Source organism: Rana temporaria, chromosome 4, assembly GCF_905171775.1.
Source record: "Rana temporaria chromosome 4, aRanTem1.1, whole genome shotgun sequence".
In the NCBI taxonomy this organism is placed as follows: domain Eukaryota; kingdom Metazoa; phylum Chordata; class Amphibia; order Anura; family Ranidae; genus Rana; species Rana temporaria.
Window position 1 is genome coordinate 168,869,668 of NC_053492.1, and position 16,196 is coordinate 168,885,863.

General features: G+C 44.3%; 1 protein-coding gene across 2 annotated transcripts in view; it reads right to left on the reverse strand.

Moving 5' to 3' along the window:
- The window catches only part of PHC3 (polyhomeotic homolog 3), a 146,169-nt gene that overhangs the window by 8,559 nt on the left and 121,414 nt on the right, over positions 1-16,196 (reverse strand). The window contains exons 11-14 of one of the 2 annotated variants that reach the window (XM_040349330.1): positions 15,949-16,108; positions 3,419-3,533; positions 579-726; positions 266-494 (exon numbers count right to left, since the gene is read on the reverse strand). In XM_040349330.1, coding sequence (XP_040205264.1) covers positions 266-494; positions 579-726; positions 3,419-3,533; positions 15,949-16,108 — 652 coding nt within the window. Of the gene's footprint in view, positions 1-265; positions 495-578; positions 727-3,418; positions 3,534-12,686; positions 12,755-15,948; positions 16,109-16,196 lie in introns of those variants that run through there. The other variant, XM_040349331.1, reaches the window with a different exon arrangement.

The following is a 16,196-nucleotide window of genomic DNA, read 5'->3' on the forward strand; positions in this document are numbered from 1 at the left end:
AGATGACCTCATTATTGTAGTAATCCCCTTTCACTGTCAAATCAGAAGACTATGGGCAGGCCAGTAATCAAGCTCAGGTTCTTTACTGAATCGAAAAAAAGTGAGTTCAATTTTCCTTTGCAATTAATAAATCCGCAAGTCTTCTGCACACATGTCAGTTGAGAAATACCATGAAAAGCTGTCTGAAGACACCAGTATAATCTAGCAATATATCATAGTATATGCTGTACATATCTCATTCAAGGACGTAGGACCTCAGAATTACCTGGTAAAGAATGTATGAAAGCCCATACATCTTCAACTGTCCATAGCGATGGCTCTGTTTGAGTATCCGGTGACATCAGAGAAGGTGAGGGCAAATGTCTTGCTTGAAGAAGGCGTAATTCCTGCTCTCTCTCACTCTGTCGACGTAGCCGTGTGGTCATAGGGGCGGGAAGAGAATCTTCTTGGAAATCCTCTAAGGCTTCTTCACTGCATGCATAGGTACTAGGCAACTGCAATTCATTGATATAATGCTAAATGTTAGAGCCAAATCAAATATATAGTGTAACTCACTGCAATTATTGCTCCCTACAAACCTGTCTTAGGTAGTGCTCTCGGACTGACCCTCCAGAGCTGTGGGAACGCCTACTATGCCTCCCTATATTTCCTTCCATCTTTCTACTCCATCTACTGCTTTTTTCAGCCTTGTAGTGTCCAAGACGTTTTGTTCCATTACAATTGTACCTAGAAGAAAATTGTAGCTTAATGCATCTATAGAATACAGGGACATGAACATCAAATGTATTTACAGTCTTCACTTGGGAGATACAATAAATGTGTTCTACCAAATTGAATTTTTTTTTCTTTTGACCAGAACGGTGACACTGTTCAAAAATAATGTAGAATTTGCTTTTCTAGATACATATGACATGTCTTTAGTTTGCTTTATCAGTGTTGAATTTGCTTTATGAATAAATTCAACAAATTTTAGTTTGTTTTATCATTGTTGCATATTTGTGAACCTTCACACTTTTAATAGAATGCATTTAAAGGAACCGCCCTTTTAAGTAAGGGTTGTTGTTGGCGTTGGAATAGGTATAGTGTAAATGCTGACAGTGCTTAGATTTAGTTATCATCAATCCTTGGGTCTAGAAGTGGTAACATCCTGGGACTAATGATGCTCACTCCCTTAACTCGCTCTACCATTGGTTACTCCATGGATCTAATGGCATAATTTCCTGCCTGTCCATGACTGTAAAAGTAATAAGCATACAGTTTACTCCTACGGTATTGTCTTATCTGTTACCCACCACTGCCACTTAAGCAGAAAAAACATCCCAATTAGGAGTTGATTTGGACAGTGACTCATAGTCCATTAGCATCTACAATATATAATGCAAATTGTAGTCTTGTGGTATAGATTGTTGTGCTGAGGAATCCTTGTGCTATCACACAAAACACTGGTTGATTTAGTTTTCCTATCATTCTATTAATTGACTGGTTTACATGACCCTGCTATCTAAATGTTGCGGGTTATATTCTAACTTTTCTATTGCCCTGTACACGCGATCGATTCATCCGATGAAAACGGTCTGATGGATTTTTTCATCAGATATCCGATGAAGCTGACTTTCATCAGTCTTGCCTACACACCATCAGATATAAAAAACGATCGTGTCAGAACGCGGTGACGTAAAACACAACGTGCAGAGAAAAATGAAGTTCAATGCTTCTGCGCATGCGTCGACTTGATTCTGAGCATGCGTTGATTTTTAACCAATGGATTTCCCCACAGACGATCGTTTTTTTCTATCAGTTTTTTAACCATCAGATAATTTTAAAACAGGTTCTACGTTTTTTCATCAATGGGAAAAGAACTGATGGGACCCACACACGATCGGTTCGTCTGATGAAAACGGTCCATCAGTCCGTTTTCATCAGACGAACCGATCGTGTGTACGCGGCATAAGAATAAGTACTAAAAAATAAAAAAGCTAATCGAGAGTGGGCACTTTTACTGCCCCAATGAATATACTGTACGCTCTAACAAACTCAATTCTCAATGCCAGTCTTTTTTCACCAGGGTGCCCAAAAATTGCAAGCAAGCAGGTTTTTTGTTACTCAAAGCCACATGTTTTATTGAGCAGTATTATGCCCTTGGGCACCATGTGGACAGGCCACTGGCATTCTAACAACCAATGACATCATCTGTTGAGAATTCATTGGGCACCTGCACAGCATCCTTGTTCAGCCCTCCCCTGCCCTTCTCTGTCAGCACTGGGGTCCTGTTAGCAGAGAAATGGAGAGAAACACTAGAATGCTGGTCAGTTGCAGTGTGAAAAGGTGGAGGAATAAATTGCCTCCAATGTTGGGTGTCCTATGTGTGTGAATGCTGCTGCTGCTGCATTATGTAAAACTATTGGGGTGCAGAATTTTAAAGGCTGCTTAGACTGAAAAAAGGCTGAGAAACACTGCTCTATACAAGCCAATCCTACAAAGCAGTTGCAGTAAACGGCACCTGTCCAGAATTCTAATAAACTACACTAGCAGCACAGTTTTCCACTCCCCTGAAAAGCAATCTGCAATGGATTGAATGCCAGCAGCATTTGACATATACTATATCATATGTGAAGATATATAGTCTCCTCAATGTTTGTTTCAAACCTCAAAATGTTGACCCACTGCGCCACAACCACATGCTCTACACATGGTTGCAGTGTGGCATCATTTGTTTGAATGGGTCGTGTTCAGTGGCGGTACTGCCCGCCGAATGTGATAGGGCGTATCATTTTTGCATGTGTACACCCCTGCATTAGCATCTTATGGGTAAGGGGGAAGTTGAGTCTCTCATGTTTTTACTGTCCCAGAACCAAGTGATAAAATAGCCGCTCTAAGACCCCTTTCACACTGAGGTAATTTTCAGGCGTTTCAGTGCTAGAAATAGTGCCTAAAAACTGCCTCGCATTCATTTGCATGAGTGCTTTTACACTTGGGCGGTGTGCTTGCGGGACGTTAGAAAAAGTCCTGCAAGCAGCATCTTTGGGGCGGATTTGGTGTGCTGTAATAAGCGTTCCAAAAACTTTCCCGCCTTAAACAAGTGTTTTTAGGATCTTTGTGACATTTTGTCACGTGACCTTAAAAAAACGCCCACTAGCACCCAGAAAGCACCACAAAATCGCAGCTAAAAGCACTGCAAAAACGACCGCCTCTTTAGCGCTGTTTTAGCAATGCTTTAGTGTGAAAGGGGTCTCACAGTACTGCATTTGTTATTATAATCCACTTGGCTTTTCAGCAGCTTGTGTTCTTTTGAAAACTGGAACTCCCTTTAGCCATAATGTTTAAACATACTTTTTCAGCTGCATAAACTTTTCAGGATAACCCTGCCCAAATTAAAATGTTTTTGCCAGCTTGAGTCCTTTATAACAATGCTAATTACCTTTTTGAACATGACAAAGAACAGAACCTCTTTGACCTCGGGAACGTGTTTGAATATCCTGTTTTCCCACAAAATTCGCACTCCAATATCTCACATTCTAGTTCATCTACACCTTCTGCCAAGAAAAAAAAAAAGATTTAGCCTATCAACCTATTAACTCATTCACTATTGAGATATTTATTCATAGTGAGTAGACTAACAGTAATCAGTGTTGCCAACCGTCAGTATTTTTACTGGCAGCCAGTAAAAAACAGGCACCCTTTCTCCTGCCAGTAAATGGCAGTGACAGGAAAAGGTTGCCAGTAAAAAAATATGTCTGTGACGCTAGGCTCTAACTGCGCATGCGCAGTGCCGGTTCAGAGCTGGCTAACATAATTTGAATGCCTGTTACAGTGTGTTCAGGAGGCGCTGGCGGGGGGCGATGGTGAGGTAGCCGAGCGGAGCAGCCTGAGCCTCGTGTGCAGGGCTGCAAGATGGGAGCAAGGCAAGCCGGGAACCGGACTGTCAGTGCTGTTTGGACTGGAGTAGACAGAAGGGACAACCTGGCATGGAGAGAGACCGTTGCTGTGACTCAGGAGGGGACATGTCGTGCAACTGTCAGTGTCACTGTGAGAGTCAATTTCATGTGTGTGTGCCTGTCCATTCTAATTTCTTGCCCTCCTGAGTCCTGTCACTGAGCTACTTGTTTACTATACTGAAAACAAAATAAGAAATATGTTTTTTTGGTTAATATCTACCTTACAAAAACAAAGAAGACAGACTGAGCCTTCACCATATATCTGCTATTATAAAACTGACCTCTGATCCACTGCCACTCCCCTGTGTAGAGGTTGCTGCCGAAGCCAAAAAGCTGCATATGAAAAGATTAGTTCCTTGCATGTGTGGCCCCCCAGGGATAAAGAGGAGTAGCAGGTGTATGATTACAGTGCTGACTGATGTTCTGTTGTCTCTGATGTTTCCCAGATTAGAAAATAAGTATTGCATTTGTGACCGTTCTTGATACAATAGGGAAAAAAAGTATTTAGTCAGCCACCAATTGTGCAAGTTCTCCCATCTTGCCATCATGGGTATACCTTAACTATGAGAGACAAAATGTGGAAACAAATCCAGACAATCACATTGTCTGATTCGGAAAGAATTTATTTGCAAATTATGGTGGAAAATAAGTATTTGGTCACCTACAAACAAGCAAGATTTCTGGCTCTCACAGACCTGTATCTTCTTCTTTAAGAGGCTCCTCTGTCCTCCACTCATTACCTGTATTAATGGCACCTGTTTGAACTTGTTATCAGTATAAAAGACACCAGTCCACAACCTCAAACAGTCACACTCCCAACTCCACTATGGTGAAGATCAAAGAGCTGTCGGAAGGACACCAGAAACAAAATTGTAGACCTGCACCAGGCTGGGAAGACTGAATCTGCAATAGGCAAGCAGCTTGGTGTGAAGAAATCAACTGTGGGAGCAATCATTTGAAAATGGAAGACATACAAGACCACTGATAATCTCCTTCGATCTGGGGCTCCACACAAGATCTCTCCCCGTGGGGTCAAAATGATCACAAGAAAGGTGAGCAAAAATCCCAGAACCACACGGGGACCTAGTGAATGACCTGCAGAGAGCTGGGACCAACGAAACAAAGGCTACCATCAGTAACACACTACGCCTCCAGGGACTCAGATCCTGCAGTGCATGCTTAAGCCAGTACATGTCCGGGCCCGTCTAAGGTTTGCTAGAGAGCATTTGAATGATCATGAAGAGGATTGGGAGAATGTTATATTGGCAGATGAAACCAAAGTAGAACTGTTTGGTAGAAACACAACTCGTCGTGTTTGGAGGAGAGAGAATGCCAAGTTGCAACCAAAGAACACCATACCTACTGTGAAGCATGGGGGTGGCAACATCATGCTTTGGGGCTGTTTCTCTGCAAAGGGAACAGGATGACTGATCCATGTACATCAGGTGTCAAACTCAATTTCATTGTGGGCAGCATCAGCATTATGATTGCCCTCAAAAGGGCCACTTGTATCTGTAAGATTAGATGTCCAACACATTCCCTCCCCTTTACATTAGATGTCAAGAGCCACCCCACCATCAAAAGTTGAGTCCCCTACTCTCCCTTACATCACAGTGCACCCCACTTTCCTTATGCTGCTGCTGAGAAGAAGCTGGATGCCTTGCTTGAAAACAGAAAGTACAGGGTCTGGAGGAGGACCGAAAGAAGGCTGGAGCTCTCCTACAGCTGCGGGAGAGGTTTGAGGGCCACATGAAATGGCCTGGAGGGACGGATTCGGCCCGCGTGCTTTGTGTTTGACACCTGTGATGTACATGAAAGAATAAATGGGGCCATGTATTGTGAGATTTTGAGTGCAAACCTCCTCTCATCAGCAAGGGAATTGAAGATGAACCGTGGCTGGGTCTTTCAGCATGACAATGATCCCAAACACACCGCCCGGGCAACAAAGGAGTGGCTTCGTAAGAAGAATTTCAAGGTCCTGGAGTGGCCTAGCCAGTCTCCAGATCTCAACCCCATAAAACCTTTGGAGGGAGTTGAAAGTCTGTGTTGACGAGCGACAGCCCAAAACATCTAGCTCTAGAGGAGATCTGCATGGAGGAATGGGCCAACATACCAGCAACAGTGTGTGACAACCTTGTGAAGACTTACAGAAAACATTTGACCTCTGTCATTGCCAACAAAGAATATATAACAAAGTATTGAGATGAGCCTTTGATATTGACCAAATACTTATTTTCCACCATAATTTGCAAATAAATTATTTCCAAATCAGACAATGTGATTGTCTGGATTTGTTTTCACATTTTGTCTCTCATAGTTGAGGTATACCTATGATGACAATTACAGGCCTCTCTCATCTTTTTAAGTGGGAGAACTTGCACAATTGGTGGCTGACTAAATACTTTTTTGCCCCACTGTATATAGATTTTGTACAATCCACGGACCTGGTGTATCAAAGAAGTATTTTCATATTATGGAGTTTTAAAGTCTTAGATACTGTGTTGCTGTTATATCTATATCTGGACATCTAAAGTGATCTCAGGTCTTGTAGGGACCTATCGCCGATATGCAACTTGCTGATTACGGAGTTTTAAGTTGTCCTTGCTCAGATTATTATTTTTATGGGCGATGGTCCCTTTTTTTTTTAAAAGATAGAGGATCATCATTCACACAGTGTCATTTGCTTATAGCTAGCTGTAAACAATTTGAATGATCCAGGTTTAGTTGCCGTATGTTATTACTGATATCCGGCTCCAAAAGGATCTGTCCAGTTAACACACGGATCACGGATATCTTATAGGGCAATATGGTTTAACAGATAGTTCAAATATAAACAAGAAAAAAAGGGTTCCTACATTACCGCCTCCGCTCGTTGCAGGGAAATGCTGTGGGATGTTTTCTGTGTCTAAAATAGACAATATCCTTCTGTTGTGTTCTCGCTTATTTGTGTATATGTTTTGAGGACGTAGGCAAGAGGAAAGTGCTGTGTGATGTAGCCTTAAAGCTTTCAGCAATGCTTCAGCAGGGATTCCAGAGCTCAGTCAGCTGATTGTATTTGAGTTCAGTGCTCAACTCCGCATGTACCGTTTGATTGGGGGATCACTCAGGCAATGTCACAAGACTGTGTGACGACAATGCGTTTCGCAACTGTGTGTTATAGCTTCGTAATATCTACCTTAAATCACATTTCTAATTGCATATTCTACTTGTTTGTAGCCTAAGCACTGAACTTTGCACTTAAAACTGTAATTTTGTAACTTCTTGAAATACCAGTAAAAACTTGGCTGTGCCAGGAAATTTTGGTAGGTTGGCAACACTGACAGTAATCTCAATATTACCGAGTTATTTCAAAATGTTTATCTCTACTGTAAACAGATTACAGAAAGGGCTCTTTCACACAGGCATTGAAAATGGGGTTGGGTTGTGTTTTTACTGCTTCCTGACTGCCCATCAACGCCACTCAAAACTGTTAAAAAAGGGAGTGGATGGAGGTTCACCGGATGACATAATCCTATAGCCACGCCCCCGCCATTATTTAAGTAATGCAGGACATCGGCACCGACAGATCAGCGGGAAGCAGCATCGGAGGAGGAGGACTGGCGGCGGCAGAGGAAGAAGAATACCGAACAAAGAATACAGAAGAGTGGGAGAAGGAGAACACCGGAGGATGAAGATGCGGGAGAAGATGGAGGAAGACCGGAGGAAGAAGAAGATTTTTAATAAAAGACTTGTCAAAAACTGTCTACTGTCTTTAACACTACACTACTTTGTTTTTTGGTGAATGGGTAGGGGTACAATGTACCCCATACTCATTCACATAGGGTGGGGGTCGGAATCTGGGGGCCCCTTGATAAAGGGGGCTTCCAGATTCTGATAAGCCCCCTGCCCGCAGACCTCGCTGTGTCTGTCCCCCCGAGCCCCCGTTTTACTTACTTGAGCCCCGAATTTCCATGGGCGCGATCCTGCGTCGCTTTCCCCCCAGCTTGTCGGCTTTTCATTGAATAGATTGATAGCAGCACAGCCATTGGCTCCCGTTGCTGTCAATCCAATGACGTGGCCGCCTGGGGCGGGGCCGAGTCATATACTCGGCAGCTATGGCCGCTGAGTGTATCACACGGGAGCCTGCCCGCAAGGTAACCCCCTCAGGAGAGAGCTTCACAGAGGGGGTTAAGCTCTTGCGAGGAGGAGACACGAGAGCTGCTGTGGGACCACAGAAGTGGACCATCCGGCCACTCTGTGCAAAACGAACTGCAGTGGAGGTAAGTATGACTTTTTTTTTTTTTTTTAAACTGAACATTTAGTACCACTTAAACTAGCTGTTTGCAAATCTAGACTTGGCCATGCAAGGACATTCACCTTTTTCTCCTTCAATCACTGTGAGCTCATTTTTGCTGTGCACTTTGGGTCACCGTCATGTTGGAAGGTAAACCTTCTTCCCATTGACAACTTTCTGGCAGAGGGAAGTAGATTTCCCTCAAGAATCTGATGGTATTTTGCCCCATCCATTTTCCTTCAATCCTGACAAGTGCTCCAGTCCCTGCTGCAGAGGAACTCCCCCATAACAGGATATTTTCACCTCAATGCTTTACTGTAGGAATGGTGTTATTTAGATGGTGAGCTGTATTGGATTTCCACCAGACATATCCTTTGGTTTTGAGGTAAAAAAATACAATTTTAGTCTAATCTGACCACCTTAAAAACGCACCATGAAGATTCTGAGGCCACTTGGAAAATAGCTTTATGGTAAAATAAGACTAAAATTAAATGATTTGACCTTAACTTTAAATGATATGTCTGGCGGAAATCCAGTACAGCTCACCATCTAAATAACACCATATCACCATAACAACAGCAAAGTTAGTAGAGACATATCCCAACAGGCTTAAAGGGGTTGTAAAGGTTGTCATACTTGCCTCCACTGTGCAGCTTGTTTTGCACTGAGTGGCCCCGATCGTCGTCTTCTGGAGGTCCCTTGGCGGCTGTCTCGGCTCCTCCCCGCAAGAGCTAACCCCCTCTGGGAAGCGATTTCTAGCGGGTGCACTCCAGTGATACAGTCAGTGGCCATAGCTGCCAACTGTATCACTCGGCCCCGCTCCCGGCGCACCATGTCATTGATTTGATTGACAGCAGCGTGAGCCAATGGCTGCACTGCTATCATGTCATCCAATGACGAGCCGAGAAGCCTGGGCCAAGAAGCCAGCGCGTTCACGACGCAGGACTTTCGAGGGCTCAGGTAAGTAAACGGGGGGCTGGGGGGGGCCTGTAAGCATTGAATGTTTTTTCACCTTAACACATAGGATGCATTAAGGTGAAAAAACGCGAAGCTTTACAACCCCTTTAAAGGAGTTGTAAAGGCAGAAGGTTTTTTATCTTCATGCATTGTATGCATTAAGATTAAAAAACCTTCTGTGTGTAGCAGCCTTGACATTCAGCCCATGTGTACTGCAGCCCGTCTGCTGAATTGGGAATGCCAAAAAAGGTCTGCCAGCCGACTCCTGGTCAGCGTTCTCAGCCAATGAGGGGGGTCCTCCTGTCATGTCACAATAACACAGAAGGGGAGATCACTGTACTAACGTTGGATTGTTAGTACTGCAGCTCCTTCTGAGCTGTCAGTTTTTCTCTTTTGTTCATGGATGGACACAGCCTTAATCTTGACATAGTGGGAATAGCCTATCTATCTTTAGGAGTGACTAGGCAGAAGTGTTAACTTCAAAGCAGAACCGCCCCGCCCAGGGAGCGGTCCCACTGACTATATCCCCTCAGCCTGCACCAAGCAATTCATTTTTTTCTGCCTAGTCTAAGGAGAAGACATGGCTCTCTTCAGGCCCACAGCTTGGAGGCTTTTAGTTTGACTGGGCGACAGGCTGGATCCCAGATCCTTGTATTCTTCCCAGTTTCGGCCATCGAGCGTGTGCCGACCATAGCTGCGCGATGGGTCGTCCACGACATGCCCGTCGCTCTACGGGTGGCTGGTGAGCTATACACTCCAGGGCTTGCATAAAGACCGATCTACAGGGCCGAGTCGCAGTAGCCTGGCCGACAGTCATCTCCGTTACCATGCGGAAGGATGCTTCCAGCATAAACCCACAGGAAGGGTAAGTAGCTACTACCTTGCTTTAGCAAGAAGACAGAGCTGGGCATCCTTGGAGAGGTGAGTAAAGGGCCTTATCCCCCTTCTCCCCCCCTCCTCCTCCTAGGCTCTCTGAGCTAGCTGCTGGGCAGGGGTTCCTCTGGGGAGCTTCACTTGGGGAACCATAAGTCACTAAATCAGTGTATAAGCTGCATGTCCTGCTCCATGCTGTCGGCGGCCATGTTTGGTGTATTCATGCTGTATTTCTTTACTTGCACAATGTATAAAGCCGCATAAGAGATTCTGTTTTTCTGTGTGTCTTGCTCCAAGCTGTCGGCGGCCATGTTTGGTGTGTCCATGCTGTATTTTTTTACTTGCACAATGTATATAGCCACATAAGAGATTCTGCTTTCCTCTGTGTCTTGCTCCATGCTGTCGACGCCCAGGTTGGTGTCCATGCTGTATTCTCACTGGCGGCCATCTTCTTGTAAGCCGCTTTTGGCGATTTCTGCTGAGGTGTACTGACTGCTGCATTACTCTGCTGCACCATGGTTTTCTACCCTGTTGGCCTCTATTGTCAGATCAGCGGCCATTGTACCATGGATCAGACCATTTTAAAAATGGCAGATGAACAGATACACGCTGCGACTGAGCAGTCTGAAAGACTGACAAAAATCGCAGCCCCACAAACAGCCTTCGATCGCAGCTTTGGAGAGCATAGATCGACAGACACACTCTGCAGGCAGCAGCTCTGCTAGCTAAACCATCTGTTACAGTTCCTGGGTGGTGAATCCTCTGGGGGGGAACCCCTCGTCTCTGCTGCAGCCAGGAGTGGTGGGTTACTTGTTTGGGGGTCCCTGTGTCAGGTGTGTGAGACACCTGAGCTGGCAATTGATGCCCCTGCACCCGATTTATTGGTGGACGCTAGGCGGCAATCCTAGATGCCTTCGTAGCCAGGGTGGAAGCAGCGCGTGGGAGAATAGGGGCTGGAAAGCGCCCCCTTCCTCCGCCATCTGCTGGGGACAACTCATATGCATTGCCGGGTCCAGCTAGCACTCATGACCCTGGCCCTGAGGTATCTGAAGATGCGGACCAGAAACCCTCTTTAAGATAGTTTCTTGAAAAGAAGGACCTCGCCCCCGATAGTGGACCCTCCTGTCTCCAGATTAAACAAGCTCCACCATACCAGTGTAGGGGGCTCCTGCCTTCAAAGACTCTGCAGACGAGAAGGCTGAGGCGATCACCCGCAACCTGTACACGGTAGTGTGTTGACAGTATACCCAACCATATTTGGGGACTGGTGTCTCAGACACGCACGGAAGGGGCAAAGATGCTGCTCTATGGGTTACAAGCATCAGGCTTCCTCGAACGAGGTAGCCCTAGCTGACCTACTAGTACAAGGCCTAAAATTCATTTATGAATCAGCCTTGGTCACTATTCCTCTGCTGGCCAGAGCTTCAGGTCAGGCGGTGGCGTTACGCCGTCTACTTTGGTTAAGATTAGGTCCGCCAACCAATCTTCCAAGAAAGCCCTGATGGACTTGCCCCTTTAAGGGCGACAGACTTTTTGGAACTCCCCTGGATGACATAATTAAAGATGCTACAGGAGGTAGAGCACACTGCTCCCACAGTCCAAAAAGGAGGAAGGAGCCACGCCATAGGCAAGGGCCCTTCTTTACCGCACACAAGCGTTTTTTTCGTCCGCCCAGTACGGCGGGTAAAAGACCACAGGCCGATAAAGCGCCTGCTCAGGGACTTAGACGTCCCTGGTTTCGCTCGCGAATTTGTGACCCGGTGGACATCTCAGGTCCCCGACCGGTGGGTTTGCAAAGTAGTGTCTTCAGGGTACAAGATAGAACTTCTATCTAGCCCACCAAACAGATTTTCCCTCCAACCGCCAGCTACAACTGACTCGTCAGGAAGCCCTATTTGGGGCAGTTCAAGACCTGCTGAATCACGGGGTGGTTATTCCTGTCCCAGTACAGGATCGGTTTCAGGGATTTTCGAATTCTCCTGACATTTGGCCTCTGTGTACGGGGCTTTACACAAAAAAAAGTGCATGCTCAGAAGCAAGTTATGAGACGGGGAAATTAGCAAAAGCAGCCCAAAGGTTGGTGCCATTCGAATGGAACTTCCCCTTTATAGTGCCGTCGTACGTGTTGTACGTCACTGTGCTTTGCTCGAGCATTTTTTTTCACGAACGTGTGTATGCAAGGCAGGCTTGAGAGTAATCACGACAAATCACGTCAAGAAAAACTTAGTTTTTTTCCATGACATGAATAACGGTCGTGTGTACGCGGCATAAGGATTTAACTTAAAAAAAGGTCTGCCTTTGTCCTATCAAGTTAACAGCTAAATATGAGGTATTTACTAACTGAATCCAGGACATAAAAATCTATGGCAATAGTAAAGATAATAGGTCAAATGTTCTAATGATCACGGTGCTGTAATCCAATTATATTAAACCTGATTAAATACTTATTGGTAAAGAGTTGTTCAAACCACTTATTATTGTATGTATTCAAATATGATGAAAAAAATAACTTACCATCATCTGTCACTATGTGCTGGCTTCCATAGGAACACAGTTAGCGTTTCTGTCCAGTTGTTAAAACAAAAGAAAGGGTTCCTGCCTGCACCACTAATATTCTCACGATATAAGATTACCTGCCTGCACCTCACCTGCTAAATTCCACTGTAACTTCTTCTGGGTGGGAGCACTTTGTTCCTGGGCCATGGTTTTGAGACTTCTGTTTGGGGGTATACCATTAAGACTGGGATTAGGGATATCACTTAATTAATGGAGATAAACAACAACACTGCCCCAAACAATCAACAATTTACTTAAAAGGAAAATGTCCACTTATAAGTAGATGGGTAAATACAACACCTACAAGGGTTAAAAAAGGACATTTGTTAACTTTTGTAGAGGTTAATTCTCTGCATATTGGTAGCAGTGTACAACGCTTCTAGTTTATTGACCAGTTAGACTTTAAAACCATCAGCTCTATGTTTTATTTATGATATGACCTCGATTTAAGAAAGAAAAAACTAAAACTGTACTTTTTCTTCGGTCTTTTATGATTGACTGCATGCAAAACAACTGAAAAAACATAAAAATCTCAAAAGAGCACAGTCAAAATGGTTACATTAGTTTCCTTCTGATGTCTTTGTGCCGTGCACAGCTCTTTATCTTGTAGGGTTTGCTATTCTCAAATGTCCTGGTTGCTAAGTGAGATTTCTGGAGGCCCTAGTCAGGTCATGTGCCACTTTATAAACACATGTTTTTGCTTGGACCTTCTTGAAACTCTAAGGCCTCGTACACACCAGCGGACAGTCCGATGAAAACGGTCCGCCGGACCGTTTTCATCGGACATGTCCGCTGGGAGATTTCGGTCTGATGGTTGTACACACCGAAATCCGCGCAGACAAACAGCGCAGTGACGTGGCCGCGCTGTCGCCGCCGCGGCGACGTGCACGACGCTGGAAGGTCAATGCTTCCACGCATGCGAGGGATGGCGGCCCAGCGGACATGTCCGGTAAGTCGTACAGACGACCGAACATGTCCGACGGACAGGCTTCCAGCGGACATGTTTCTTAGCATGCTAAGAAACATTTGTCCGCTGGAAACCTGTCCGATCCGCCGGACATTTGTCCGATCGGCCGTACACACGACCGAACATGTCTGCTGAAACTGGTCAGCGGACCAGTTTCAGCAGACATGTTCGGTCGTGTGTACGGGGCCTTAGGCACCAGGTTGAAGAATTTTTCCAGACTACAATCCTCTGTCTCAGGAGAAGAAGAAGGGCATAAAATAACTAACTATCTCTGCTCATTAATTAGTTAATTTGCACTAGAGCAACCTATTATGAGATCCCTTTGGAACCCATATGTAGTAAGATACCAGTGGAAAAAAATCCTGTTTATCCCTCCTGCTAAACAGTACACACAGTGAAGAAAAAACAAATGTAGTATTAGCAATCTAACTTGGCCACCATTTCCTTGTAATGTATTTGGTACGTATATACTTCTAGTTCATACTGTAACACAATACAGGTCATGTCCTCTTTAAACCACCAAAAGGCAGGACATGCCTCTCACAAATTGCACCTCTGCCTAGATCCAAACTGTAATAGTGCGATGGTGTATCTGGCAGCAGAAAAAATGCTTATGTCCCACCACCAAAAGAGAATGTTAGTATAGGGTTTGGATTGTTTTCACACTAATGCCCTAAAACATGGGTCTTCAAACTACGGCCCTCCAGTTGTTCAGGAACTACAATTCCCATCATGCCTAGTCATGTCTGTGATTGTCAGTGTGTTACAATGCCTCATGGGATGTGTAGTTCTACAACAGCTGGAGGGCCGTAGTTTGAGGATCCCTGCCCTAAAACATTATAAAAGCAGTGTTAAGCTGGGTACACACACAGTTTTTTTTTTCATACAACCAGAAGGCTAAATGAAAAAAAAAACGGACAGATCCCCTTATAAACACAAGCTGATGTTGATGTGGGGATCTCTCCTGCCGCTCTACTGTATTTTGACAGGCCCCCTCACCAGAATACACTGACTAGCACTTGCAGCCATTGGCTACAAGCGCTGATAACATGCTGATTTTCTGTAATAATTCCTATTAGCATGTCAGCAAACAGGTGCATACTGCTGACACACCAATAGGAATTATTACAGAAAGTAAAAATATATATATTATTTGATTTGAGCTACTCAAGAAAAATTCTTTTAAAAACATGTACCGAAATAATGACAAAGTCACTGGGGATTTTGAAGGGTCACATAAAATAACAACCCCTGTCAATTACTGCTCTTATGCAGAAATATTTTGTAGCAAAAAACCTGAAAAACTGGCTAAAGAAAGCATCGTTACAAACAAGTTTCAGCTAATCTCAGATCTTTGAGATACCGTAATTGCTGTTCATTCACAGTAGCCCACATAATAAAATGCAGTGTTTTACCACTCAGGCTAGTGTCTGTTTTCAGTCTGGCAGGGGGCATTTTTTTCTTCTTTCAACTTTATTGAAATGTCAAGCTGGGTTCACCAAACTGGCTAGCGGACTTTCGTCTTGTGTGTACAGTTCCCTGACTGACAGAAGCAGGTCCCACAACCAACTTCTATCGAATGAGCATGCTGGAAAACCAGCATCCGATCAGCACTGATTGCTGTATTCTGGGAGAGGGAATAAATCCTCATGTCAGAACACACTAGCTCAGCAAGGGAGATCACTGCACTAACATCGCCTGCTGGGTTGAATGGAAAAAAACTTTATCGTTAATGTCTCTACACAGTAGTGTGGTAATGTTGTGCCATCCAGTGTGTTGTGGAAAATCACGCATCACGCCAGCATTTTGGTATGAACAGGGCACACAGAAAACATTTGATTAAATATATGCCCTTGCAGTGACTAGTGTTTCTCCAGTGCAGAAAACACCTGTCAATGCACACAGTGTAAATTAAAACTTAGGCTGGCCATAGATGGTCTGAATCTTGGCCTGTTCCTGCTGATTTGACATTTATGGGTAGGCCGCTGAATGTACCAAGTTGATTGCTCAATCAACCTGGGTACAACCAGCCTGAGGAATTTTACATGCAATTATCGCTAGTGGCTGGTCTTCTACCTGCTTCCCCTGTCCCTTCCCTACCGAGAGAATACAATGGCTTGGCAGGAGGGATTGCTTTGTCACCACTGTCATTAAACTTAAACTCGAGGCTAACACCACTACAAATCTTTTGGCAGGTAAATCAGTTTGTGAATCTATATTTCAACTATAAGTTTGTCAGGTGTTCAGCTTGAAAACATACTCTTATCTAATCTTTCATGTTTATCATTGGTTGTAAAACCTTTTGCAAAAAAAAACTGAAATCAAATAAAAAGGAAATAAATGCATAAGAAGGACATAAAAGTGAAATACATATTCAGCTCACTAACCCTCAGCAGTCAGGTCTTCCATCTCTGTGTCTGTAGAGTTGTCAGGAAGTTTAGCTGTACTCTGAATGTCAGACTCCATATCAGCCATATTCATTATCTGCTCATCCAATGGCAACTGGCCTTTGGCAGGTTCCTTCACCATGAGGGACGACCGATTTACCTACAAAACCAGTGCAACAAAAAGGACATTTTGCTCTAACCACATTATAAGACCCTTAGGGTCCAGAATTTACAGTATATGTGTAAAG